This window comes from Drosophila melanogaster, chromosome 3R (genome assembly GCF_000001215.4).
Source record: "Drosophila melanogaster chromosome 3R".
Classification (NCBI taxonomy): domain Eukaryota; kingdom Metazoa; phylum Arthropoda; class Insecta; order Diptera; family Drosophilidae; genus Drosophila; species Drosophila melanogaster.
Window position 1 is genome coordinate 22,057,265 of NT_033777.3, and position 27,013 is coordinate 22,084,277.

Here is a 27,013-nt window from a genome sequence, read left to right on the forward strand (position 1 = left end):
ATATAATTCGCTGTTATTGTTGGTTTAATGTGCGTTTTATCATTTCTGTATTTGTTCAAGTGTTTACCCATTTGCTGGGACGGATTTTGTTGGCCATTTTCCCTGAATATATCGCAATGCCAGGTGAAGATTTATTCTTGCCGTGATTTTTTCCCTATTGTTTTTTTTTTGCGCGCGTCGAAAAACCATTGGAAATATTTCACGGTGCATAAATAAACAATTTGCAATGCAAACCATTTGCGGAATTCAAAGGAAAACATTGTGTGAAAATGCGAACGTGTTAAATTTGAAAATACGTGCATTTAAACATGTTGTCGAGGGAGTCGTCCTTTGTGGAATGAAAATGCAAATGCATGAGGCACTCCTATTAATTTTTAAGCCAATTACAATTGTGGCAGGAATATTGGGGGTTTGTACATTTCGCCTTAGGGTCACAAGATAATTTACTTTAACATGTTTGTACAGTGTTCGCTTGTCTGCATTTCATTTCACTTGTTTCCTTTGTGATCAGGAGCATTTATATTTCGATGATTTTACGCTCTAAGGAGCACTTGGTTTTTGGCTCCTGGTTTCATCCGATGGTATTATCATTTCCTCCTCCGAGTTTGTTTTGCTCGCAATTCGTTGACCTATTTTCTACGGGAGCATTTCTTTTCTTTTTCATTTTCGGTTTCATGTTTTTCTTTTAGCTACACTGTTATGTTTTCCGCCAGCATTAATTGTGTTTTTCTTTGTTTTATTTCACTTTTAATGGTTGCTGCTGTTGGTGAGTCAACGGAATCGTTTTTTATTTACGTATGTTTTTCATTCCTTTGCGACAACTTTCAACAACTCTTGTTTTCTGTTCAGCGAATGTGGGTTAAAGTCTGGCAGATACAAAGTATGGCGCTTGCATATGCAATTTAAATTTATAAAATCATGTTAACAAAACTTTATGGGTTTTGAGGGGAAAACAAAATCTGATGAACCAATTGATATATTAATGTCGTGCCAGATGTGATACTTTAATGGTGGAGACTATGCGACTTGGAGCGTGTGAACCAAGTTGTCACTGACAGCTTTATGATGGTAGAAATTTATTAATAAAAATGCATAAAAAACTGTCATTGCTGTCGCTGGCCTGTATATAGTCATTAATTAAAATGCTGAATATATACTGAAACACAAAACAAGAAGCAAGAATAACAAATGTTTATTTTTGCCTTGATGCGAAACGATTTGCATACAGTGCGGGCTATAACATTAAGGTTCGTGGATCGATATTGCCAATGAATGAGACCATATATTGATTACGTGCTTTAATCGAAGAATGATTTAGAAACTTAATTTTTGGGTGCAATTCGCTTTAGTAAATATTTATATTTTTGGCTACTTTAAACCCACTGTTGGTTTACAAGCTAATGCCTTTGCGCAAACCACAAACCGAAAAGATATGCACAAAATATGCAAATGAATAAATGAAATTACTTGAACGCACAATAAACATTATTTTCGGTTTTGCTTAAATGCGAGTACAATGCGAATTTGCGAATGCGCCCAAGGCCAATGGAGTTCATGACGAACAGCAAATAAAAACCATAAAATCAAATACATTTTGTCGCTTGCCAAATATGCGGGACCTGGCTTAATTGCAGCCACAGAAGGGGCACAACAATCGGGCTGAACCTTAAACGTTTTCAAGCGTTCCGGCCATTTCTGGTGACAATTTGTTAAGACTCCCGGCCAGCCCACACAGCCAATGCAAAGCTGTATGGAGGCCGAGACAAAAACCCAAACGATCGCAGTTGACATTGTTTTCTTGGCTAAAAAAAAAAAAAAAAAAAAAAAAAAACACCCACACGCTCATCAGCTGGCAGTCATCTAATTCGTGTGGTATGAATGGTTTTGCATTCATAAATTAGCCGCCGCACACTCAGATATTTATTTATATATAGAGTATATAGTATAAACCACCGTCCCATCGATTCCCACCTGAAGTCGTGATCCAATGCAAATTGTTCTCCCAGCTTAAAACAATCAATCAGCACAGCGCTAAGCTGCTGAGCTGAGTGCGGTTTTAATTTGGTTTAGAAGGTGTCCGCTGGCATATCTTATTAGATTGACAAGTTTAGGATGCGATAATGTATATCCTCTTAGTGTATTTGGTGCGAACGAGGTTTTCGCTAATGGATAGCTGATCACGGTGTCGAGATATGCTAAGTTTACTGGAAAAAATTGTATTGGTTTTTAGTAATTTGCAATTTGGTTTAGAGCTTGCCGCTCTACTATTATTCTACCAGAATTGCAGTAAACCGATTTGCCAAACGAAAGTCCAAGCTAGTTTTCTGTTTGCTTGAAATATGTAAAATATTTTAATTCTGATTCCACATTAATATTCCCCAGTAGTATGTACACATTTTATGCCCTACTTGCTGGCGGACATAAAGAACCCTTGCCAAAAATCGTGGTGCATAAAATTTGACAATTTATTGACGCTCAACTGGCTGTCTGTCGTTCGCATTCGTTTTTCGTGCTTCTTGTTTCTTGTTTCTTGTTCATCATCAAGTGCAGGAGGCTAAATTTAAAATTCAAATGTTGCAAAATGTGGCAACGAAGCAAGAAGTCGGAAAATGTTATGTTAGGTCCGCCCACCTTCAAGAAGGGTGAAATCTTCGAGGAATCTCTAGATTTCTATGCGATTCAATGATGATGTCATGCAGAAATTTGAACAGGTCCATCCTTTTTAACCACGCCTCATCCAACCTTGAGCTTTACCCATTTTTATTCTTAGTTGCTTGACTAATAACACTCCATAGTAAGGTTCGCCATAAGTGCTTTTGTGGGGGCTGGCTATAAAAAGAGCGCAGAAAAAATTATACAAAATGATAATAATACTTGAATACACACGCAAAGCAGTTTTTTTTTTATATTTTGTTTTTTTTTTTCGCCAACCTCTCTAGTTGGGGTGCCAAATTTGGTAGCTCCGTCCCTAGCCATATATAGAGGTCCAGCAGCGAGTTGGCCAAGAGATATCGAGTCATAAGTGCGCGGTGTATGTAAATTATGAGTCGCGTTGCGAACAAGATGCGGAGATTGCCTTAAAAGCACAAACGACTCGACTTGTTAATGAATAAAAAAGATCTTTCATTGATAATTATTAGATTGGCACTGCTCTCGTTCTACCCGCCCACTCTACATATACAATACATATCTAATATGTATATGCCCTAAAATGGTCAGTTGGCAACAGGTGATTTTGAGCCAGGGCTTTAATTATAGACCTATAGATACATATATGTATAGACAGACTCACCATGCCAAGCCGCTGACTAAGCTGCTATTAATTAAGCCGCCTGCGCATATGGCAGGGTCTTGATTATTGTAATTTATCTAAATGCCGCTATCAATCCATTCATCTGGCTTGGCCCCAGAAGTGAATCAGTGACTGACTCCGTCATCGGTTCGATCGTATGCAAATGCAATTTTACACCAATTTGGCGCGGCTTATTCATCTAATCTGGCTGCACAATCTTCGTGCCACTGCCACACATCGGTCACGTTGCAGATTGAATAGATGTGGATGCCGATTGACACTCGCTCGATTAAAATTGACAGCTGTCATGATTGCGTTTATGCCATTCGGCTCATATGGCTTAGAATCACCGAAATGATTCTACTCATGCTGATGATGATGATGTGGCTGTTGCTGCTGCTGATGATGATGATGATGATGCCACCGATGGAATGCTCTACTTGCGTGTCGCAATAAATTACACGAAAATAGCCAGGCAAATGAAAAGCCCTTCTGCAGCTGCGCTTAATTGTGGTCGTCGTGGTCGGGAAAATCTCTTCGCCATCTCCAGCAGCTAGCTAGCTCCATCAATAATCGAGTCAAGTGTTTTGGAGTGACTTTTGTCGGTTCGGCTTGAATTCTCCGATTCATTCTCCATTTTGGCTCTTTGGCATTTTCTTTATGGGTTCTTTGGCCCGCAATGAACTCTGGAATTGGCCAGCGTTTCTTTTTCGCACCGCTCGGAAAAAGTAAATTTAAATTTTGTGCAATTTCTTCTCGTCTTCTTTGTTAGCTCTCAGAATGCTCAGATGATTTTTTATTTGCAATTTTATTTATGTGGCACACGGAGAAAGCTTCGGGGAAATAAATAAGAAAATAAGCCAGTAGGTGGCTAGATAAAAATATCAAGCATAATTAATTTAAATGTCAAACAAATTGCTATTCAGCGTGCATATTTTACAGGTCAAGAAACTCGTACAAGGATTAACACAATGCAAGCATTTTTGACTATAATTTAGGAAAATTTATTTATATGCATCTAAATACCACTTAAGTTTAGGTGTTTAAATGTTTCCTCAAATAAGTACACGCTACGTTATGTTTAGTCAAGAAAAGTTTATTCCTTAGATTTCTGATGTCAACAATCACATACAGTGTCAGAGAAATCAGAGAAATTGTGTGTCAAAGTGTTGGCATTTAGTGAGAGAAGTCAGGCATTTAATTTGATGTCATTTAGTGGCAAATTCTTAAATCATTTCTGTGACATACGATGCAGTCACCTTTCCCCCCTCGCACCACCGAAAGGCCAACACACCCAGCACAATTACCCACTTTTAGTGACAAATTGTCAAAGCACATGCCAAAAGACAAACAATGCAATTGAGCTTATGCAAAACTAAACAACACCAGCAGCAGCAGCAAAATGTTGATCATATCAATTCGAGAGCCCCTGTCAACTGACACAGTTGGGGGTAGAAACACCCCAACCAACTACGGAAAATCAGCAGAAGTGTGAGTTGCAGTGGGGCTCACTGTGGCATAATGTGTGCATGAGCTCAGTTTGAAGGGTTGGGATGGTTGTTGTGGATCAGTCATCATTTTGCAATGATGCTAGGAATATAATGGCATAATTTGTTTAAATATAAACCAAGTGATTTCATGGATTAACCTAATAAATAAGCTATAACATCAGACGATGGACGAGTGAACACATTCACACGACGTTTTATTCATGCTAATTAAGTAGGTTTTCCACCCAGAGGCAAATTAAACGTAGTTTAATACAAGCACTTAGCTAAAATGACAAATTGAGCCGCACTCAGTCGATTGAAGTGGTGGCAAAGAGCCTGCAATTAAAATTATCAACGCTTTGTTTGTTTGCCTTTCGATTGTGTATTATTACGCTCGGAAATTAATAAACTGTGCTGTAAGAGTGGATTTCATAATGATTAGTAACGATACGTTAATAAGTATTCGACGGGTGGGCAGTTGCCAATATATATGTATTTCAGTATAAAGATAATCCTGTTTTATATGATACTCTTACAATCTGTGAGTACTCAAATGCATACATTGTATATATAAGTTATATAACCGTAGACTTGCATTATTTCTGCCCAATTCGATTCTATTTATAATCGTCAATAAACACGTATTAATACCGCACTATCTCCGATTAATCTTTTCAGAAATTGCACGCGTGCGCGCCTCACTGTTCCAGATCAATGGGGTCAAGAAGGAGCCGCTCACTCTGCCCGAACCCGAGGGCTCTGTGGTGACGATGAACGAGAAGGTTTATGTGCCAGTCCGCGAGCATCCAGATGTAAGTGTTCTTAGCATAATGATGACGATAATGATAACGATGATCTAATTTATGGATTTGGGGAGAGCACACGACTTCCGCCAATTAGAATTGACAACGCGTTCACTGAACAACTGGGCTACACCGGAAATGGCTTAAAGGTGTGCCGTGCCAGCAATGTGCCAAGGTGTATCTGTAGGCTCTATATGTATCTGTATCTTCTCCACCGCCAATAGAGTCAGTCATCTGTTAAGTTGTCTTGGCGGCAGAGACAGGCCCAGAAAAGATGGCAAATGCAAAGCTCTGATGCACCCTTCTCTATAAAGCAAATTTTCTCTAAAAAATCAGATTCAGATCGAGCTGGAGATATATACGCGTATTAAAATGGGTTAGACAAAATCATTGAAGCGTTTTAGGAAGTCGTTTGACGGCGTTCACTCGTTTCATTTGTCGTTCATTGTAGGCGTCGGAGCAAGTCGTTCAGGCGGCCAAGCCCTGCCACATTAGAATTTGATTTAATTTTATGCAATTTAAAATGTTGCCTTCCCCGCCAACCCCGCTCCCATCATTCGGACATGTATATTTCTTTTGTTTTTCTTCAGTTTTGTTAATTTGGAAATTGTTTGGGCGTAGTTTCGTTACGTTACGTTTCGTTTTTTTTTCTTCTTTTATTTATTTATGGGCCGACAGTATGGCAGTCGCAGTGGCGGAACTGAGGAAATTTATTTAACTGCATGACACACTTTGCTCTTGATGTTTATGTTTTTAGCAGCTTCGTTTCGTTATTTTCCTCTTCCTTTTCGCTTTTGATCCAGATAAATGCATATTTAAATAGCATTAATTAGACTCGAAAGCATTTCAGATCGCCCTCCGTTCAATGGTGTCCTCTACTCATGTGGCTTCTGTTCGGCAGCTGTGCAAATAATTTTCTTTGCCAAATGGCGCCAGTTCGAGGAGTTTGGGTGGGGCGATGACCCAACCAAGTGATGTGGAATTAAATGATTTTTAAATCGTTTTCAGCATTCCTCAAACTTAGCGCAAAACCTTTCATTAAATCCCATCTTAATTGAAGCAGTTGTGTCTGTTAGAAATTTAAATGAATTCAAGCCATTTCATTATCATTGCACTTACTGCTGTAGTATTTAGAAATAATCCCCCTTTCAACGACCATAATTGTGGAACCATTATTTCTCATTCTAAAACTTCTCCAAAATAAATCGATCAACATCCAGAGCTTGCTGGTCAAGAAAAACGATATTTTGCCAAGTCACCACCACTTATAAAGGTTATAGAACCGTTTGCCTCTCCTGACCATCGTAAAAGTTAATTAGACCAAAGTTAAATATATCTAACATGTGCCTTTTAATTAATTACCGGCCGGCCGTTGCATAAAACAAATACTCTAAATCACAAAAGCGTAAGGCGAAGCTAAAGGAAAATAGACAGTCGAGCATTAACATAAAATTTGACTTTATTAGGGCTAGACCCAAATGATATGAATATGAATGAGTTGAGTTCGTAAATTAAAAAGAACATACATAATTCTGTGAAATGGGCAGTGGGTCGACGGGGCGAAAGAAAAAACCTTGTGATGATGATGTTTTCAATATTTTCCAAACGAAAAACTGGCACAAATCTCTGGCTAAAATTTACGAGCAGAGGGCCTCAGATTTTTCCGCTTGATTTTCCAATATTTCAGGTGTTCCGATTTGTCTTTTTTGGAGGTCCAACGAATGTCGTGTATTTTGTGCGGGCGTTTCGGGTTCTTTTTTCTCATAAATCATCCCATTTAATTGCAATCATTTCGAGCAGCCAAAAGCTAGCAATAACTAAAAATTCGCATAGAAAAATTCTGACATTTTCCTACGGTCGCCAGTCGAATTTCGAAAATGTGTGCTTAAGCAAGACAAATGGCGTTTCGAATAACATGGAAGTGCAACAAGTTCTGGGCGGAATGTTTATTGGTTTGCTGGTTTGTTTGTGCGCGCCACGTTATGGGGCATAAATTTCAAGGCATTACCGCAAACACTGCCAGTCGCAAATAATAGCAGTTAATAATTTATAATGCATTCAGCAATGTAAATAGAGATTTGTCAGTTGGCCAGCAGCCGACAGGCCGACTACAACAATATGCCATGTAAATGGTCAACAATTTGTCAACCCGTTTCCAAATGCAGAGGATATGGCAGCGAAGATATATGCTGAATCTTGTTTCTTTGGTCGTGTCCAAAACACAAATGCAACTTAATTAAAGTCGCCAGCAGTCGAGGCATTAAAACAGTTTTACAATTAATTACAGCAAACTATTAACGCTCCAAGTCCAACTCATAGGGGCGAGCATCGGTCTGCCTCTTTCCATTTCCATCCATCTCGTTCTGCTCGTTGTTCGCTGTCAGCGCTCATTGCTCATACGCCCCGTGGCGCGTCATCCGACATGCGACATGTTGACCCACTGAGCCGCCCGGTCAGCTTCTGATTGATTTCGCTTCGCACAGAACTGAAATTATGTTTGACATTTTTTAAAATTTTCGCAATTTCATTTTCCGATGCTTAAACTTAAACATATGGAAGAGGGGCAATTAGATGCGATTGAGGGTAAATGTTTTCATGATGAGACAACGAGCTGTAGAAGTATATATATTAGTTGCTTATAGAATATACCTTTTATAAACTATTGCGCGCAGTTGTTCAATTAAAATTAAAACACTTTCAAGCGCTGTTTATTATGCTCAACATCCCAGCGATATGTTTAGACTTTAATTAATCAATTGTTAATCGATCGCATTGAATTGAGTGAATTATCTTTCCGCTGATTAATGCTGTGGTCACACCCCCACACCGACTACATCCCACATCTTTGAACCATTTGACATTCGATTCGCTTTAAGGTCACTCCGCAATTATACATATCGATCAAGTGGGAAATCGCGGCCATATTAAAGCCAAATTACAAGCCTAGAGCAGCACATCTCAACATTGTGTTGATGTCTGCCCAAATCACCTAACGCTGCTTTATGTTTGTTTGTGTGTTGGTTTTTTTTTATTGTCTAAGCCGTTAACACAAAAGCCAATTAATCTACAAACTGCAGCAAATTAGTCATAAACATTGAAATGCTAATTACGTGCAATTTTTATGTACATTTTCGGTTGTTCGGTAATTTAATAGGTACAACCCCAAGTGGCAAAAACAGAAAACAACAAATTGTGGCAAGCATTATATTCAAGTTAAATTTGCTGCCGTTGTTTGTCATGTCAAAGTTTGATTTATTTTTCCGTCCGTGTAATAGACGAGCTTTTTGTTCAGCGCAATTATGTGTGCTAAAGTGTCTCCCTCTCTCTCTCTCTCTGTAGATGCACACATACATATGTACCTCTATATATACCTTATTTATGTACTATATGCATAGTAGTAGCCAAGTCGACTAATCTATTTGATCTATGCCGACCCCTGCCTTGCCTGCTTATGCATTTCTGTTTTCAATTTACTGGCGAGCGGCTCAAATGAAAAGATTCGTAAAACTCACTGAGTCACACAGGCAACGCGATTAAAATCTGAACACTAACTATTAAGTAGAATGTTCTTCCATCCAGCTCCTGGTAATGAAAAAATTACAAATATTTCCATTGTGTGGGTTTTGCTTGCTTTTCGTATCGTATGAAAAGTTTTACGCACAATTAAATGGCCTGTTGTCATGGTCACCATTTAGTAGAGGGCGGTTTCTTATCACAGCCTCTCGTGTATATTTGTGTTTTTGTACTTTCCTTTTCAGCAATTTTTGGTGACCTGTCTGCTGTGTGTGCGTCGCAAGTCGCTTATCAATTGTTTGTACCTTTTGCCGTATTGAAAATTGTTGTACGTATTGTATAAATATGAAATATTTTCCTTATGCCCTATCTGATGAGCCCACAATCTGTAAAATAAAGCAGCAGTCACTCCACCACCTGCCTCCCGATGTGTATGTATGTGTATACACTATACAATATTTATTTGTACGCTTCACTTGGCTACACTCCACTTGAATTGCCTTGCAGCTCCCGTTTTCATCTGTCTTTTGTCTGTTTACTATGGCACTTTGGTTTGAAGTACGCGCTGGCAAAAGGTTCATACAATATTACACGACCGAAGCGCAAAGAGCATACTTTAAATTATTTCAACCATTTTCTGAACCTAAAACAAGAGTATTTCTTTAGGTGTATAATCAAACAATAGAGAAAAGGGATTCCATTATGGTACCGCAAAATTCTAAAAATGCTCATGGACATTTGAAAGGCAATAGGCTTATTACGATTTCTTTAAATTCACAGAACTTTCTTCTTTTTTTGTACCTAATTAGTATTGCCTTGTGATTTCACATATATTAGGTTGTCATAAAAGCATGAATATTAATTAAGACACGAGATGATGATTATATTTTCGTCCCCATTACGTTCAAGTGCTACATTCTTAATCTTAATTGCTCCTGTTTCGAGTTTTCCTTATGGAAAACTGCCACTCTGTTTAAGCTCCCCCACAAACTCTAAAAAAGAAGAGGCCAGAGGGAAACCCTTGAAGCGCAATCATTTATAATTTATTTGGCCACTCGTATTTGTTTGGCATTTCTCAATATTTGTAGAGCGCAAGTGGCAGCGCAACGTGGCGTATGTGGAATCTTTTGAGCGCTGCATGTGGGGGAAAATGGTTTTTAATTTCCGCTTAATGGCAAATGGAAGAGATCACTTGTGCAAACATGGCAGCTGAGCCAGGGATTTTTAATTAAGCAACTGATACGGGGGCGATAAGTAATGCAAATGTTTTCTTGGGCAGCGCAATTCATTTTATGCGCACATACATTCATATGTTATGTGGTGGCATTGCAGCAACATTTCTTTTTATTTGGTTTTAGCAACTTTCTCGCCATAGTTTGGCCACATTTTGTTTGGACATCTCCATGGAGGTTAAATGGTTTTTCGCAAAATTTAATTAAAATTGCCGGAGCCATTAGGCATTAACTGCATTCTTTGCGGCAATTTTCAATTGATTCGATCGCAGCAGTGGCAGTTGCGATTGCCGCTGATGCTGCTGCGGCAGTTTCAGTTGCAGATGCAGTCTCTCAGATACAGATACAGATACAGATACATTCGTAGTGACTGACAACAGCTGCTGCTGCGGCTGCTGCTGCTGTTTTCGAGCCACTTTGCCGACGGCTGTCTGCTGTCGATGATCGCATCGCTGCGCACTTAACATCCCCATATCTCACATCCCATCACATCATCGCATTCGCAATGGGTCTCCAGATGAATGTGGGTGGGTGGGTTACGTTCGTGCCCGGGGCGAGACCAGAACTAGTTTAGCCAGCAATTTACAATAACTCAAATGGCAATGCTTTTGATCTGGCCAATAAATCTAATTTATCGGCTAGCCTGCGGTCCGGCTCGATTGTTGCAATCTAACCAAAGTATATGATAATTGGGCGCCACGGCAGCTTACGGTTGGGGTCACCGCTTCTATGGCTTGGGCATGGAATCGATGTTGGCCAACATGCCAGGCACGTCCATCATCATCGACAAGCGCGTCAAAAGATTTTTGCACGCTCCGCTAATAGTTTAAGCAAAATTCTTTTGTATGTCGCCGCCTGTTACACGGGAAAAAATATGATTACATTAAATTAAATAGTATGCTCTTAAGCCCAAATGGTTTTGGGTTTTTTCTATCCTACCTAAGGAGTAATCTTCAGTGATTTTCGTTTAATTCCGGTTAATGTCGGTCCGACCGCTTGACCCCAATTATTGACACGATTCTTCTTTTTTTTTTTTTAATTTTTCTTTGAGTGCCACCAACTGAGTTGCTAACTGAGTGACTGCATTTGGCTGTATGCACATAGAGCTTTTGAGTCTATCTGGCTGATTGGTGATTGGTTTATCGTGCCAAATTCAGGCGTGTCGCCGCGGGTCATATTACGTTCGTTTGCCCATTGTTGTGTCCAAATGCCGTGGATTGTGGGTGACTCCAGCCTTCAACGAACCGAATCTGACCAGCGTCATACGCTTTAATAACTTTGACTTTGAGCGGATCTGGCCGCCTGGCATTTATGCATCCTGAGTCACGAATCGATCTAATGCGTTTTAAATTTGCCAAAAAGGAAAAAATAATTAAATAAATAAAAATGGAAACGTTGAACTTTAGACCCAAGTTAGTCAGTTAATTAGATCTCGTCGTATGTTGATTCGCTAATGATTTCCTCTAATTTCGCCCGTCTAATTTATATCTCCTCTCCAATTTAATTTTCATTCCAGTTCAACTTTGTCGGTCGCATTTTGGGACCCCGTGGCATGACCGCCAAGCAATTGGAACAGGAGACCGGCTGCAAGATTATGGTCCGAGGCAAGGGTTCCATGCGCGACAAGAAGAAGGTAAGTGCATCGTTCGATCAAGTGGATTACGGATTCCAAACGATTTGACAGGAAACGTGGCATTACTGCAAGCAGATACACATTTTGGTCTTACGGCCATTAGCCGAGCACTTAAATTTCATTTTTAATTATCATAAATAGTAGCCGCGTATATGGTACGCTTGGATATGAAAATTCAGTCCGTGCCAAATGGGAATTAGTCTTCGTTATGAGGCGAAAAATATGTCCCTCTTTTGTGTCTAGAGGTTTTTAGTTCTGGCTATGATAACCACATGGTTTTCTTTTGTAAAGTAATAAAAAAATTTAATTATAGATTTTATACATTTTATACATTTATAATTAAATAATATAAATTTTTCATTTTTTTTAACTAAGCTAGCTTAAAAATCTTTAAAGTTCACTTTAAATCCAAACATCAGATAGCAAATTCTCCAAATTATTTTCTTATACCCACACTTATTTGGTTGTCTTGTCACTCAAAATGCTCTGATGATTTAATTTCCCCCGACGAAAAGAGCCATTCAAATGCGGGGAAAAGAATGAAAAATGAATCAAGTCTCTCGAGACGATTAAATGTATTTTTGTAATTCATAAATGTGGCGGACCAAATGAGCGGCAGGCAGACAGGAGAGTTTTTCAAATTCGCAATTTTCATGCAATATTTTGATAATTTAGCAGAAATGAATGAGAGGACACCCACACAAAATGTCTGACTCATAGCGAACGGAAAGATATTGGCCTGCGACACAAGTGAAAAGCGAAAGAATAGAAATGTTCTGTTTACTTGCATTTTTGGCGGATAGAAATAGACCTGACAGCCAACAAAAAAAAAAAAAAAAAATTAGTCACAGTGCATGGTTTTGTTGAGGTGAGACCGACACCGACCCCTCTTTATATTTGCTCAGGTTTTCTGCGCTGCTTTTGCTTGGCCACTCATCCGAAGTGGCCAACAACGAAAAGGTCGTTCTTCTCGATTCCTGATGACAAAACTTTGTCCGGCACTCGTACAGTGGCCAACTTGACAGTTGTTAATTTGACGTGGAATTAGCACTGGACGACTTCAAAAGAATTTCTATCCAATTTGAGCCTAATTGATTATAAATTGTGGGTCACAATGTGAGTTGAAGGAGGAATAGCAAAAGAATTTATTATAGTTCAAGCACGTTCGCCAAAAACTCTTCTTGCCACAAGTAATAACAGCGGTGATATGAAAAATGGCAATAATGTTTTAAGTGTGTCGGAACTCGCCCACTCGTAATTGTTCCGCGCCCATTAGCACAGTTTCGAATAAATTCGCATTTCGCGGCTCGCATTTTTGAATATTTTGCATATTGAAAAGAGCAAGAAGAAGGTGATGCGATTGAATTATTAAGGAAGCCAAGGAATGATTTTAAATAACACAATTTTGCATTTACATTGTTTGCTAAACTAAATGTGAAAAATGAAGATACTTTGCAAACAGCATTTATTTTAAGAAGGCCATCAGCTTTTAGGTACTTAGGTAAAAATGTAGCAGACTTTTATATAAGTATTTCAAAAATGTGTGTACATTCTAAAACTTCTCGTTCCCCGTTTTCAGGAGGACGCCAACCGTGGCAAGCCTAACTGGGAGCATCTGTCCGATGACCTGCATGTCCTGATAACCGTCGAGGACACCGAGAACCGTGCCACAGTGAAGTTGGCCCAGGCCGTCGCCGAAGTACAGAAGTTGCTCGTGCCGGTAAGTGTTTTTCGAGAGGTTTTTCATTAACGAGAGCCCTTCAGAGAAGCCAAACGTAAACTGATATTTGCCTAATTTAAAGTTCATAATGCGCCCGCAAAAGAGCTTAAAGTAAACGAAAAAATAAACAAGAAACAATTAAAAACCAATGCGTGTTGCCTATCCCAACTCCTTTTTCTATGTTAAATCAATAATTAATTAAATGATTTCTCAGCTAAACTCAATTGAATGTTAACCAATATAATTAATAATGAATTTTCTTGTATTATTTTTCATACTCTCAACCAACAAAACCTAATCTGCTTTAATGTATTCCGTTTAATACATTAAACCCCCAAATCAAAAACAAAAACAAAAAAACACAAACATACACTCGTACTAACAGCAAGCCGAAGGCGAAGATGAGCTAAAGAAACGTCAACTCATGGAATTGGCGATTATTAATGGCACTTATAGGGACACAACAGCGAAATCTGTCGCAGGTATGTCAACCAAAGCCTCTCTTTATAAAGTATCCATCTAATTAAAACCAACCAAATAACCTAACCCAATCTTCACTCAGACAGAGCTAAAAAAAAAAAAATAAAAATAAAAACAAAAGATAACAACGTTAACCAGCAGCTAAAATCGAATGAGCGAGGATCTAACCATTAACGATTTTGCAAACTGAACCGTTAACGAAACCAAACTGATTCAAATTCGATTTACATTTCTTTATTTTGTATTTGATTTATGTGTTCGACGACCAGCTTTCTCATGCGTTGGCTCTGCTTCTTATCTGTATCCCGCAGTGTGCGATGAGGAGTGGCGCCGCCTGGTTGCCGCCTCTGATAGCCGCCTGCTGACATCCACCGGCCTGCCCGGCCTTGCCGCCCAGATCCGTGCACCCGCCGCCGCCCCGCTTGGCGCCCCATTGATCCTGAATCCCCGGATGACCGTCCCCACAACGGCGGCCAGCATATTGTCCGCCCAGGCCGCTCCGACAGCCGCCTTCGACCAGACCGGCCATGGAATGATCTTCGCACCGTACGATTATGCGAACTACGCCGCCCTAGCCGGCAATCCTCTGCTCACGGAATATGCTGATCATAGCGGTGGGTTGTTTGCCAGATAATCACATATCTTACATATCCGAATCACTCTGTTCCATTGCTATCTCTATATCGATTATGATTTATCCTCATACACACAAACCACACAACACGAAAGTCCAACACACTAAGCGAATCATTCATCCATCTAGGCAGAAGTTAGTCGTCTAAGCAGATAGATATGTATAGCCACATGAATCGAGGATTTAAATGCGAGTTAAATTGCGAGCAATAATATAGCAAGCATATCGTCAGAAAAGCACACACCATTTAACACACACTAGAAATACAATTTACACGTTGCGCATACGCCCGGTACGTTTGTTTTTCCTCTTAACACATTAACCAAGTGCAATCGATTGAGTTTGCTATGACAGCCCAGCAGCGCCGGCGAGCTCAAGCATATAGAATAATTTATATATATATTTTTTTTTTTAAATAACAATTGTTTTGTCTTGCTTAATTGTCATGCAAAAGATTTAGATTTGGCATTTAATTGTTAGGAGCTTGCATTTATTTTTAGTGGTCATATGGCAGGCTACAGTCCGGACTTGCTGCAGTTATGAAGTTGTTAATGTTCTTGATCTTAAAAATTGCAAAAGAGTTTCAATATAATTGGAAATAAAATAAAGAATATTTACAAATCGTAAAAAACAGTGCAGCATGTTCAGTCTTTCTGTATTCTACATGAATCTAACACAATTACTATTTACGTTCAGTGCCATAAAGTATGCATTGAGATTTTTCACGCTTCTTAACCTGGCTTTCTTTTAAGATTTCACAATAATATCGAAATGCTAACCAAATGCTAACAGAATTAAACAAAACCTTCATTATTTTTATCCAAAGTCTATTTTATCTTATATATTTGTTATAAACATAAATATTTGCAGTTGGTCGATATATGCATGCCGGCTCCGTCTTTTGAACTCCTTTTTCTCACTCTCTATTATTTTTCCGTTGAACAAAAACAAGAAAACCAGAAACGATTTGTAGAGGAAAACCCCACAGAAAATGTTTAGCTTAAAGTTATTTAGTTACAGTCACACAAAAACTGAAACAGAATTATACACACACACATAAATGTATAGACTGTATATATTTTTAAAATTATATATTTACGTAGAGACAAAAACGTATGAGTAAAACGGCACAACAAACAGGAAAACAGAAATACTCAAGAAAATACAAGCAAAGAATTAAGCTACAACAATTATTGCTCGACAATGAATATGCTTTTTATATTGTTTATTAGATTTTAGACCGCAATGCAATACATTTCTGCAATATGCAATATTGGCAAAAATAAGTGATTTTTAGGCCCTTAAATTGTAGTTGCTTTAATTTTAACTGTAACCAACCTACATACATATATGATTTTCCACCCGAAACATTTTTTATATGAGTATATTCTAGTTGAGAACAACAACAACAGCGGCACCCAATGCAAGTTGTTGATTTTCGTTTTTGGAACCCATGAGTATTCAAATTAAAGAGGGCTAAACTTCATAATTTTTCTCTTCTGAATAATAATAACCCTATTTTAGTTTTTTTTTGGTATGAGGGTCGAGTCTTAAGTGCAATCTAGTTAAGTGTCTGTTTTTTATGTAGTTTATGTAGTGAGTTTTGCGATGGAGGGACAGTATTTATGCACAAATGTACCTAACGAAGAGCGAAAAGGAAACCGTTTCAATTTTTCCAGCCAGTGCCATTTCTCGTCAAAAGCGTATAATTTGAACAGAATTGCAGAAAAGCTTTTATATATATATATATATATATATATACACATATATATTTACATAACTCTTAGTGGAAAGGAGCCTTGAATCAAGTTGGTGCTTAAATAATAACTTCAGTTAGTTCTTAGTTTAGTCGAGGCTCAAAGGCAGCCGTCCAAGAACAGAAACCATTATCCAGAATCAATTGAACGCACGACTAGTCAGCAAGCTGGAGGAACAAAATGCAATATATGATTCGACAGAATAATAATCATTGTTAGAAAATATCTAGCAATGAACTGGAGACGAATTACCTTACCTAGGCTTAGCGGCTTGAAAATCACTTATTTTGCAGCCAAATCTAAAAATCAGATCAAATCTATCGAATACACAAGCGCATATATAAACGACTCATTCCAAAGAAGCAGAGAATTTAAATGTTACAAAGTGAAAGAGAATACAGAATACGAAAAACAGGTCGATAATTCCCCCTCAGTTGGCAATTTGGCTTCCAGCTGCTGCCTTCAGCTTCAGTTTGAGCAAGCGAATGGTAGATAAGTAAGGATGTATGCAATATCTATTAGACCTAAGTTGTACCCTGTAGCTGATGATGTTCACATCTATTTATACATATAACCGATATGTAAACCTATGCAAACCAATATCTACATGTATCGTATCGTATATTTTAGTAGGCGCCATTAAGCAGCAGCGTCGTTTGGCGACTAACCGCGAGCATCCCTATCAGCGAGCAACGGTCGGAGTGCCAGCCAAGCCGGCGGGTTTCATTGAGATACAGTAAATACCATGCATAGTGAATCGAGAAATTCGAAGCACTATAACTCAGAAAGTAACACTCTAAAATCACACCATATCGGCGAAAGCAACTTTATAACTTTAAATCAATAATGTACGAAAGAAGAAAAGAAACCATTAAGAACAACGGATAACGAACGATTGCGTTTGCCTGCCCTTTGATTGCGTACGCCAGGCAGCCGATCACTTTAGTTCAATTATTTTAAAATTTTGCTATTTATTTTGATACAAATGCTGCTCATAACTGACCATCCCCAATTCCAATCCACACTGTATGTTCGATGAAACCTGACCGGAATCGTTGGCCTGGCCTGGCCGCTCTGCCCTGATCAGGGTTCTGAAAAAGAATTTTCAAGCGCACCGCCTCCACAGGTTAGTTGTGTTTCTACTCTTTTATTTATTTTATCAAACTATTATTTTCTTTATGTGTTATCTTATACTCGAAATAAAATGCAATAGCGTTGCATCTTATTTCGATTGCGAGTTTTAAAACAAAAAACAAAACAAAATTTTGATAAAACAAAAGTACAGACACATGCAAAATCTATCAGTCTTTTTCGCTGAAGATTAAGAGTTTATTATCATTTGATACGAGTTTAATTATAAAAAAAAAATTTATATTAGTTTTCCTTTGTTTTCACGTTGACTTGTGCCTTTGATGTTTTACATACACTGAAGAAAAAAAGTAGAAAAAAAGCAAACAAAAAAAAAAAATGAACATTTTAGTAGATTTTATTTGTATTACTGTTGGATAAGCCATATACCCTATTTAAAAACGCTCTTTACGAGATATGAATTTTACATGTGTATCTTAGGCCTAAGTCCCCTGTTTAGAATCTTAAGATTATATGAATATTTTGTATTATGCGTTCGAATGTAAATGTTGCAATTGAACCGAAAGTGTACCACAATGAAATAAAGATCAATGATTTTTGTTGAAGTAAAAACAAAAACCTTAAAAAAAAAAAATGAACACAACAAAAACAAAGAAAACAAAATCCTACCAAGTCTTATGATTCTTTATTGTTCCACGAACTTGACTTCTTTCAGAATTCTCCTAAAAGAAATTGAAACCAATATCTAACGCTTTCCAAACTTAACACCCAACGAATAAATAAAGATATTTATTTCTCGTATTCAGTCGTCACACATAACTCATTGATCAGATATATTAATAAACACTTCACTTTGTTTGTTTGCAACTCTAGTGACTAAGACAACTTAACTATAGAAACCAGACACAAACACATTTATACATAAAACCCTCACCCACACACGTCCTTCGGGCATAACTCTATGCTTACCACCCACTCCTCGATTGATCATTAATCCCACCAACGCAACCGACAACCCGACCAACCAACCAATCAAACAACCAATCAGCCTACCAATCAACCAACCAACCAAACAACCAACCAACTACTACCAAGATACCACCACAAGTGCTATGGCATATGCAATATAACTTATGTATCCTATGAAGCGTGTATCTGCACATCTGATACACGTATCTATGTGTACTTACCACACTTAATCTTTAAGCTTATGGGTTGCGGATTTTTCTGTCTATGAATAATTGATCTCTAGACTAGTTAGTTATCTACATAACTTGTATAACTCCAACACTCATGAAATTGCATTGGCATCTGCTTAATAATAAACCAAAAGAAATAATATAATAAAAGGAATTCAATTCTTTAAGTCCCAGTTACATTACCCATAAAAATCAGTACGTTCAAGATTTTCTCATAAAAAATCGCGAATATTTTCAAATTTACTTTACACAACAATTTTATTTTCCAAACGGAGAAAGTGACATATGTAAATAACGCTTACCTTTAACTATTTGATTCGTGCCTTTTGTGAAAGCAATATGATTGAAAAGGAACCCAATCTGACTTGAAAGCTTATGCGCCTGCAATTTTGTGTAATCTTTTTGTTTACTTTATTTTTCCCCTGAATATTGTGTGGTAAATTTAAAAATAGCATATTAATACCATTAAACGGTACAAACATTTATTATTAGCAAACAATACCCAAAAACTGTGATGTAATACTATTGCTAATTAAAACTAACCAAAGGCCAAGTTAACCAAAAACAAACAAATGAAATCTAGCAAAAGATTAATCGAAAATGAAAAAAAAAAAAACATCATGTTCTTGTAAATTTAAAAACATAGAACAAATTTAATAACCACAAAATGTTGCATCAAATAACGTCTGAAAACACAAAAACATTATCACTAGATAGACATTATCACACTATCTAAAATCTCTATAAAATTATTTAATATCCTGTCAATGAAACTCTAATGATAATAATGTATGTGTTTGTCTTTATTAAAGTCAAAAAATGTTGACCGCATCTAATGAATAGCGGATGGCATTCAGCAAAAAGTTACTAAACATTGGATCAACAAATTTTTGTAATTAGCATGTCCATGTGAGCCCCACTTATTGTGTAAATCTTAAATAAATGTCTGGTAACTTTTTGCGGTCGTAACTCGCTTAACCTAGGATTATTACATAAAAAACTAACTGCTAACCATAAAATATTAATCGAAACTCTATTTCCACTTCTATGAATCTCTCTCTTTTCATGCTAACTAAAACCAACCAATATAACTGACATACTCACAAACGTTTATCTAAAACACAAATTTCCAAACGATATATATATATAAATATATATTCCAATCAAAAATCCAAAGGAAACTAAACAAATGTCCCAAACACACTACCAATCCGCTCCCACATCCGCCATGAACCATGAATCCATCGCCTGCCGTAGATGAGCACGGAATCAGAGCAGCAGCAGCATCCCAGCCAGGCCGAAAGCAGAGCCACGTGTGTGTTGTGAATGTGCTTACTTGAAGCTAACAAAAAAGCGTAACCAAAAGTCAGATATCCTGAGCCACCACATGTCACTTACACAACTACTAAAACACTGAACCCCTCCGAACGCCAAACTCCAAACTCTGAACCTATTTGCCAAATGAGCAGCAGATGCGGCACATTCAACACCAGCAGCATCACAACATCAACAGCAAAAGCAAAAGCAAAAGCAACAGCAACAGCAAACGAACAGCAGCAACATCAGTATGTATTGAATCTTGTGGCCATTAAACTGTTACGTTTTGCCAGCAAACAAAACAAGGCAATTAAGCAAACGATTGATAAGAGAATCAAACATAGAGCTTAGTTTAATTATGATAATCTAAAGGAAAATACAAGTTAGTTCTTAGTGTAAAAGTTCAACGAACAAAAACATACTTAATGCAAGCATATACATATATATATATATTTAAATATATATACATCCAAATGCATATACAAGTCTGTATATAATAACCCCAAAAGCCCCTAAGCACAAAAAATAAGGAAAATCATGTTAACGGAATCTCATCCAAGAAACTCTACTCAACCAACCAAAACTGTTTTAATTTTTTTAAAAATCTGCACTTTTAACTCAAATTGCAAAGATGAATCTTTACACTTTTCATTGGATTGTGCACGAAGTCTATTTAAATCCATATTGTGTCGGATATAGACTATCACCCTTCGATTAAGCATAATCTATTTTTGTTAAACTGACGCTAATTCTTGTTAATGAAGTATTTTTTGATTATGTTATTGCATATCTATATTTTATGTATAGATTTCGTACCCCACTTCAAATCGATCGTGTGATGAGTAAGTGGGGGCGAAACAGAAACAACATATTAAAACACATTTAACAGCCATATTTAGTTAATGAAACAAACATATATTATGATAATAGCAGCAAGCATTCATAATGTACAACTAAACGCTAAACTTAAATTATTTGTAATATTTTAAAGCTAATGTATTATATGCAGAAATAAAACACAAACTTACTTTTTTTAAACGAATCATTGTCCTTTGAATGCGATTGCCACAACAAAATTGAATTCTTTAATTTAAAATAAATATCACGCCGCCAGTAATGGCAAAAATGTATCTATTTTATAATAGTGAATGAAATAAACAAAATGCAGAAAAATTAGCACGGAACAAAACTAGAAAGCGAAAGTAAATTGCATTTAATTTATGGTACAAAGCAATCAACGCAAAGTTGTTGCAAACTTTATTTTAAATTAAAGAATTTGCATTAAATTTTGTTGACAAAAAAGAAATCTTATCAATATGTGCCTTAAACAAATTGTATAATTGGCACCAATCAAAATGAAAATTAAATATAAAACAAAATGAAAAGTATACAGAAACTCTGTTGAAATTATTCTGCGAAATGTGAGACTTATACTCAGAAACAAAACGATGTTCAACCACATGGGAGTTGACTAATCTTTTAATGTTAATAAACATAATCATAATGTATAACTTTTATTGATAATGACGGCAATCGTGCAATCGTAGCAAACTTTGCTTATGATGAGTTCAGAATTAATTTTATCACGATGAAAATGTAATCCTTTCGATAATTGAATAACAGAAAGTAAACGATTCGTCTCGTTTTATTCACATTACATTAATCGTATGCTGTGCCCCTAACATCGCATAATAAACATCATTCATTCATTGCCAGCATTGTATAATTTTAACTTCATAATTTGAGAAAGAAATCATTGATTTTTTGTGAGATAATCCATATGTTCAAAACCTAATAATATAAATCTAAAGCAAACGCACATGTAATTAAATGCATATGTACGAGCGTGTGCACATATGTACGATTATGTATAACTTTTTGCATAAATAAATGTTTATAAAAAATTGCATGTCTTTTTGTTTATATAGCACGTTTAAAACGTGTGAATAATAAAGTGCGTGTGGCGGAAAATTCAAATTGTTTTCATTTTAACGGGCTTTAACAAAATAATGTCATTTCGATGCTGAATACACAACGTTTTTTGCGTTCACAGTATGATTTTATCGGGAACCATCAACCAATATGATTCGATTCACATTAATTACATTATTTTCGAAAGTTTTGCATGCTGAATAATTGAAGTCCAGTGCTCTTTTGCCAGCCTGTTGCTCGTTGGCCCAGAAATTCATTGACATTGACTGATTTAAGTGAATGAAAGTTAGTTATGAATTAAATATTGCGGCAGACGAAAATGAATGCGTAATATTGACATAAACTTTAAGCGAACTACTCGAAGGTCCGAGAAAGAAAAGTGGCACATTCTAAGGTCACCAAATTAGCTGATGGCTTATATTACAACAAATTCAATAAAAAGTAAATTCTAAATTTAAATTTTAATTGTAAATGGTACTTTGTCGTAAAATGTAATTGTACATCGGATTGTGTGGGCGGTTTTGGGAAAAATGCGTATGAAAAGAGTGTTGGGTTTCTTAATTGCCGAATTCCAAACAATACGAAACCTGGCCTTGGTATTCCGGATTCCATTTGTGAAATACTACACCCGGAGGAGGACGTCAAACAGGTGACTTAATTAACTTAAAACCAGTGCTCTTTGTTTGGCTGGGTATGCCAACGCATCCAGCAACGATTCAGGACAATCAATCACTTAAACTCATCCTGAAGGGAGCACTGCGGTTCCATCCGCACCTGGTATCGCTGAAGCGGACGCTAATTTATGCCGAGCTCCATCTCCGGTGGCGGTGGGTCGGTCTACCTGTTAAAAAGTCGGCTATCTTTGTATGGTAAACAAAGGGCGATGCACGTGCTGGCATCGCTACTGCGCATGCGTTGCGCTTAACATATGCTTAACAGCGAATTAACAGAGGTCCTGATTGCGATATCCTTTTTATAGGACCTGTTTGCGGTTGAACGCTTCAGTGCGGTGTTATCTTTCGTGCGGTTCGTTTATACGGCACAACGGAAAAACGGCTCATTTAGTATCCTATCAGTCGATTTGTGGCAACAAGTGTCCTTCGAGGATGTGTGTGAGAAGCTCACTGGGCAGTGTGATTTTAATTTACTTTGTCATCTTGCTTCGTTTGGTCAACTTGGTGCTGGCCCAGAACGAAGGGAATATATCGGAATCGACGGTGGCCACGGGCCGCGAGGAGTGCGGCAGCACGCAGAAAATGGTGGACGAGTGCTTCAAGGATCTGCCGCCGCATCTAATGGATTTCCTACAGAACACGAAAATCGTCATCAGCAAAAAGGAGATCACCGCCAAGTGCAAGTAGGGCGCAATTTGCAATAACGAATGCGAATAAACGGGGAATATACATTATTGATTGTGCCCCATTGAGGAAATTTATTCATATTTCCCCGGTGCCGCAGGGAGCAGAAGTTGTACATGGAATACCATTAGGACAAGCCCTTTTTTGTCTGCCACTCCAAGGAGATGATTAATTATGCCGGCGCCAAGTGCCAAAAATAAATTACGGACTTTTGGTATTAATATGCCTTCAATGGGCAAAGTTTTGGTGCTTGAACATAATTTCTCGGGTAACAGAAGATCTTTGGAGAAGTCACAACAGTAAAGTACTATTTCAAATGAATTTTCTGGGAACCATTTTATAATATCAACCGCAAGGAAACACTTAAAGCCGAGCCAATGCTAAGAACATTGAAAACCGCGAAATAATTAATTATTCTGACTTCAAATGGCGAATAAATAAGCAGAATTTGGCTTTAGTGGGTAATAAGTTCACTAATTGAAGTGCTCTTCTAATAATTCGTGGCGAATGTCGATGATAATCAATACACACTAATGCATTTTTACTTAAATTTTGGTAAACTCTTTTATTCGAGTTTTATTTTTTCTACCAATATTGTACTCAAAGTGAATGGTTAATTGAATTTTGTGCAATGCAAAACGCGTAAATTAAATTCAAATTCATAGTAATTTAATTATTAGCTTTACTCTTGATAGCGAAAGAAATGTTAATTCTACCCAGGCTAAAATTATAGTTTTTGAATTATTTTCGAACAATTTGACCTTTTTTTTTAGTAAATAACAATCAATGATAGTTTCGTAATATTAGGCATATCTTAGGATTTTTATAGGGCCATCATGACGAGAGAAACTTTTGATTAAAAATAGTGGAAGTGTATTGCAGTTTTATAGACATAGACATAAACATAGACTTCATGTTTATTGGTAGTTGAATTTAGGGTAATTTAAAAAAATTAAAGCATTTAAGTGGCGGACATTTTATTCATATACATGCACATAAATTAGCTGTGGCACCGGAGACGCAACATGAGTGGCACTCAATTAGACAGACCTCACTCGATTGTCCCTGGCTCAAATCGAATTACATATTGCAGCATATTCAACCGTGGCATGAGGTGCTTCGATACTTACTCCAAGCGTTGCCTGGACGATCGAAAGATGGGCACGTTTAAGAATAATGTGGAGGGAGCTCGGCGATTTTTCTACAAGTTCTGCGGCGACGCCGATTTTCAGCGTGGTAAGTTCTGTGCAATTTAGTAGGGTTCTTTTAAAGCGCTCAAAAATCAATTTGCCAAGCTGACACATATGCACGAAAAATAGCACTAAGGATACCCACAGGCGTCGGGGTGTCGGGAACACACGCATATCACACAGTACACAAAATCCCGCAGATTAAAGATAATAGCCCATCCCCCAACCGATAAGGCCCAAAACAAAGGACACCAAAAACCCAACTTGACAAGCCTTAAAGTGCACAAGCAAAAGGAGCGTTATGTATACACGAATTTTGAAGCACTCTTTCCCGCCCGTTTGCAGACTATCTGAGGCACAAGGACTGCTTTGCATACATCCAACTGGACTGGGTCACCTGCACCACCGAGTTCGAGAACATCCTTAGTGAAGAGGTGCACGACGAAAGGCGCAACGCCAGCGAAAAGTTCCTCGAATTCTGCTGGTACGGCTTGGCTTAAGATTGTCTGATAATTCCATGTTTTTGTTTTCCAATCGAAATGCTTTTCGAAAAGTCAATATTCTTCAAATAATTTTCAACTCTTTTAGTCTACAATTATTAAGAATATTTTATTTCTTTATTGGGCTATATCTACATATTATTTTTTCACCTTTAAGAATATTTATCATATCAATAAGAAAATTGGTTTTTAAGGTGTGAAATTCTTTACCACATATATTTAATATTTTCAGTTTATATTGTAAACCAATATACTTTATAGTTTGAGCTTTAATGGCCAGCAATCTTGGGTGAACAATAGACCACATTTTGTTTTGCCTTTTGCTATTATCAAACTTTTAACGGCCTTTGGTGTATTGCACAATTTTCCTTTGAACCAACTGAGCCCCCTTCTTTTTCGATTACCAACCCAATTGTGTTGTGGCCAAGGCAACTGAATGACATGTTTCCCGGGAATCGATATCAATCAAGTTTCGGTACTTCAACATTTTACAGTGCCCGCTACGCGTACGAGAACTGCATCTACAACAGTGCCCGCTTCAAGTGCTACAAAAACTCGGCGGAGTTTGCCCGCGAGACGGCCAAAATGCTGTCGGATGAGAAGCACTTTAGGAACTGTGCCGTCCTCCAGAACATCTGTGCCCACGACGCCGCCGTGGCATTGGCCCAGTGGCACTGGATGGCGACGCCGATGATGCTGCTCCTGATGCGGCTGGTGGTGCGGATCTGGGCGTAAATCGATGTGATGTTGGGGCTGCGGTTGCGGTCCGAGCTTGGGTTTTCTTAGTTTTCATTGATTTTTTTTTTTTTTTTGTTTTGGTTTTATCCTTTTTGGATTGTAGTTGTCCCTACGAGAATGCCAAGCATTTGAGCTACCTTTAGTAGCCCCATCGATATGAAGAAAAATGAAACTTCCTCTCTACGTGTCTGTGAATTTTCCGGTGTCGTTTTTTTGGGACGAGTTTGCTGGGCGGGCGGGTTACTGGGTCGGATAGCGACACTGGTTTTGTGTTTTTCGCTAAGCTAAGTTAACTTAAATGCATATTTCAAATAAAGGAATATTCACGTTGTACTCGCCTTGTGGTTTTACTGTTCATGCCCCCCTCAAAACGCTGTGTCCATCGGATACTCAGTGCTTGAACTAGTCCTGGTTGGCCACAAAAATTCTATTTTGCATAAGAATTCTTCTGACACCGAATATCAAAGGTGGCACACAGATGCAGTACGAGTAATGCAAAGTATTTCAATAACCCAGCAAACACCTGACGCAGTAACTCTTGAAATGAAAATTCAACTCAAGCTTCAAATGGAACAATGTTATATATTGTTTCTTTTCCAAAAGCAGAAAGGAAAATATAAATGGATTTTCTCAAATATTAAAAGGTTTACGTAGTAAATTAAGTAACTAGTCTAATACTGACGCGTAATAAATCATAATTTACTTAGATCATAGAAAACTAATAACTAGAGAATCAGACCAACAGCCTAAAAGTTTGTTATATATTTAATGCCATTTTTAATTTTCGCCCGCTATGCATCATCGTATTGCAACAAACTTTGCCATATAGAACATAAAGTTCGCCGTTCTAAGAGCGGCTCGTGTTCGCATAGAAAGTGGGTGGCTGTTTCAGGTTAATTTTGCAGCTCGCTTAGTTTTTACCTTGCAGCATGGAAATTGAACGCTAATGGCTCTGCAACCATTACCTGCCCCAAGGACCCGTCACTGCGAATCTCAATTGCTGTTGCATGCAGCAGCGAATTTTGCACCTAACTTGTGGTGCTTCTTTGTAAGTGTCTAATTGAAAAAGTGCTTGGCAAGGCGAAATCTTTTCATATTAGCGGGGGGAAAAAAAAACAGTTTTTATGAAGTGCACT

At 37.7% G+C, this 27,013-nt stretch overlaps 2 protein-coding genes across 7 annotated transcripts in view; both read left to right on the forward strand.

Annotated features, from left to right (window-relative positions):
- how (held out wings) overlaps positions 1-22,057 on the forward strand; it is a 37,131-nt gene extending 15,074 nt beyond the window's left edge. The window contains exons 3-9 of one of the 6 annotated variants that reach the window (NM_001275893.1): positions 5,461-5,594; positions 11,847-11,963; positions 13,543-13,683; positions 14,069-14,165; positions 14,433-14,777; positions 17,188-17,680; positions 20,020-22,057. In NM_001275893.1, coding sequence (NP_001262822.1) covers positions 5,461-5,594; positions 11,847-11,963; positions 13,543-13,683; positions 14,069-14,165; positions 14,433-14,777; positions 17,188-17,294 — 941 coding nt within the window. In that variant the 3' untranslated portion in view covers positions 17,295-17,680; positions 20,020-22,057. Of the gene's footprint in view, positions 1-5,460; positions 5,595-11,846; positions 11,964-13,542; positions 13,684-14,068; positions 14,166-14,432; positions 15,107-15,667; positions 16,419-17,184; positions 17,681-20,019 lie in introns of those variants that run through there. The other 5 variants (NM_079723.4, NM_001170212.2, NM_001170213.2 and 2 more) reach the window with 5 other exon arrangements.
- Positions 22,058-23,117: 1,060 nt separating this feature from the next.
- On the forward strand, positions 23,118-26,209 carry CG13408 (uncharacterized protein). The gene is made up of 4 exons (NM_142750.2): positions 23,118-23,448; positions 24,543-24,685; positions 24,985-25,123; positions 25,634-26,209. The coding sequence occupies exons 1-4, from the start codon at positions 23,198-23,200 to the stop codon at positions 25,872-25,874; spliced, it is 774 nt and encodes a 257-aa protein (NP_651007.1). The 5' UTR covers positions 23,118-23,197; the 3' UTR covers positions 25,875-26,209.
- The last annotated feature ends 804 nt before the right edge of the window (positions 26,210-27,013 follow it).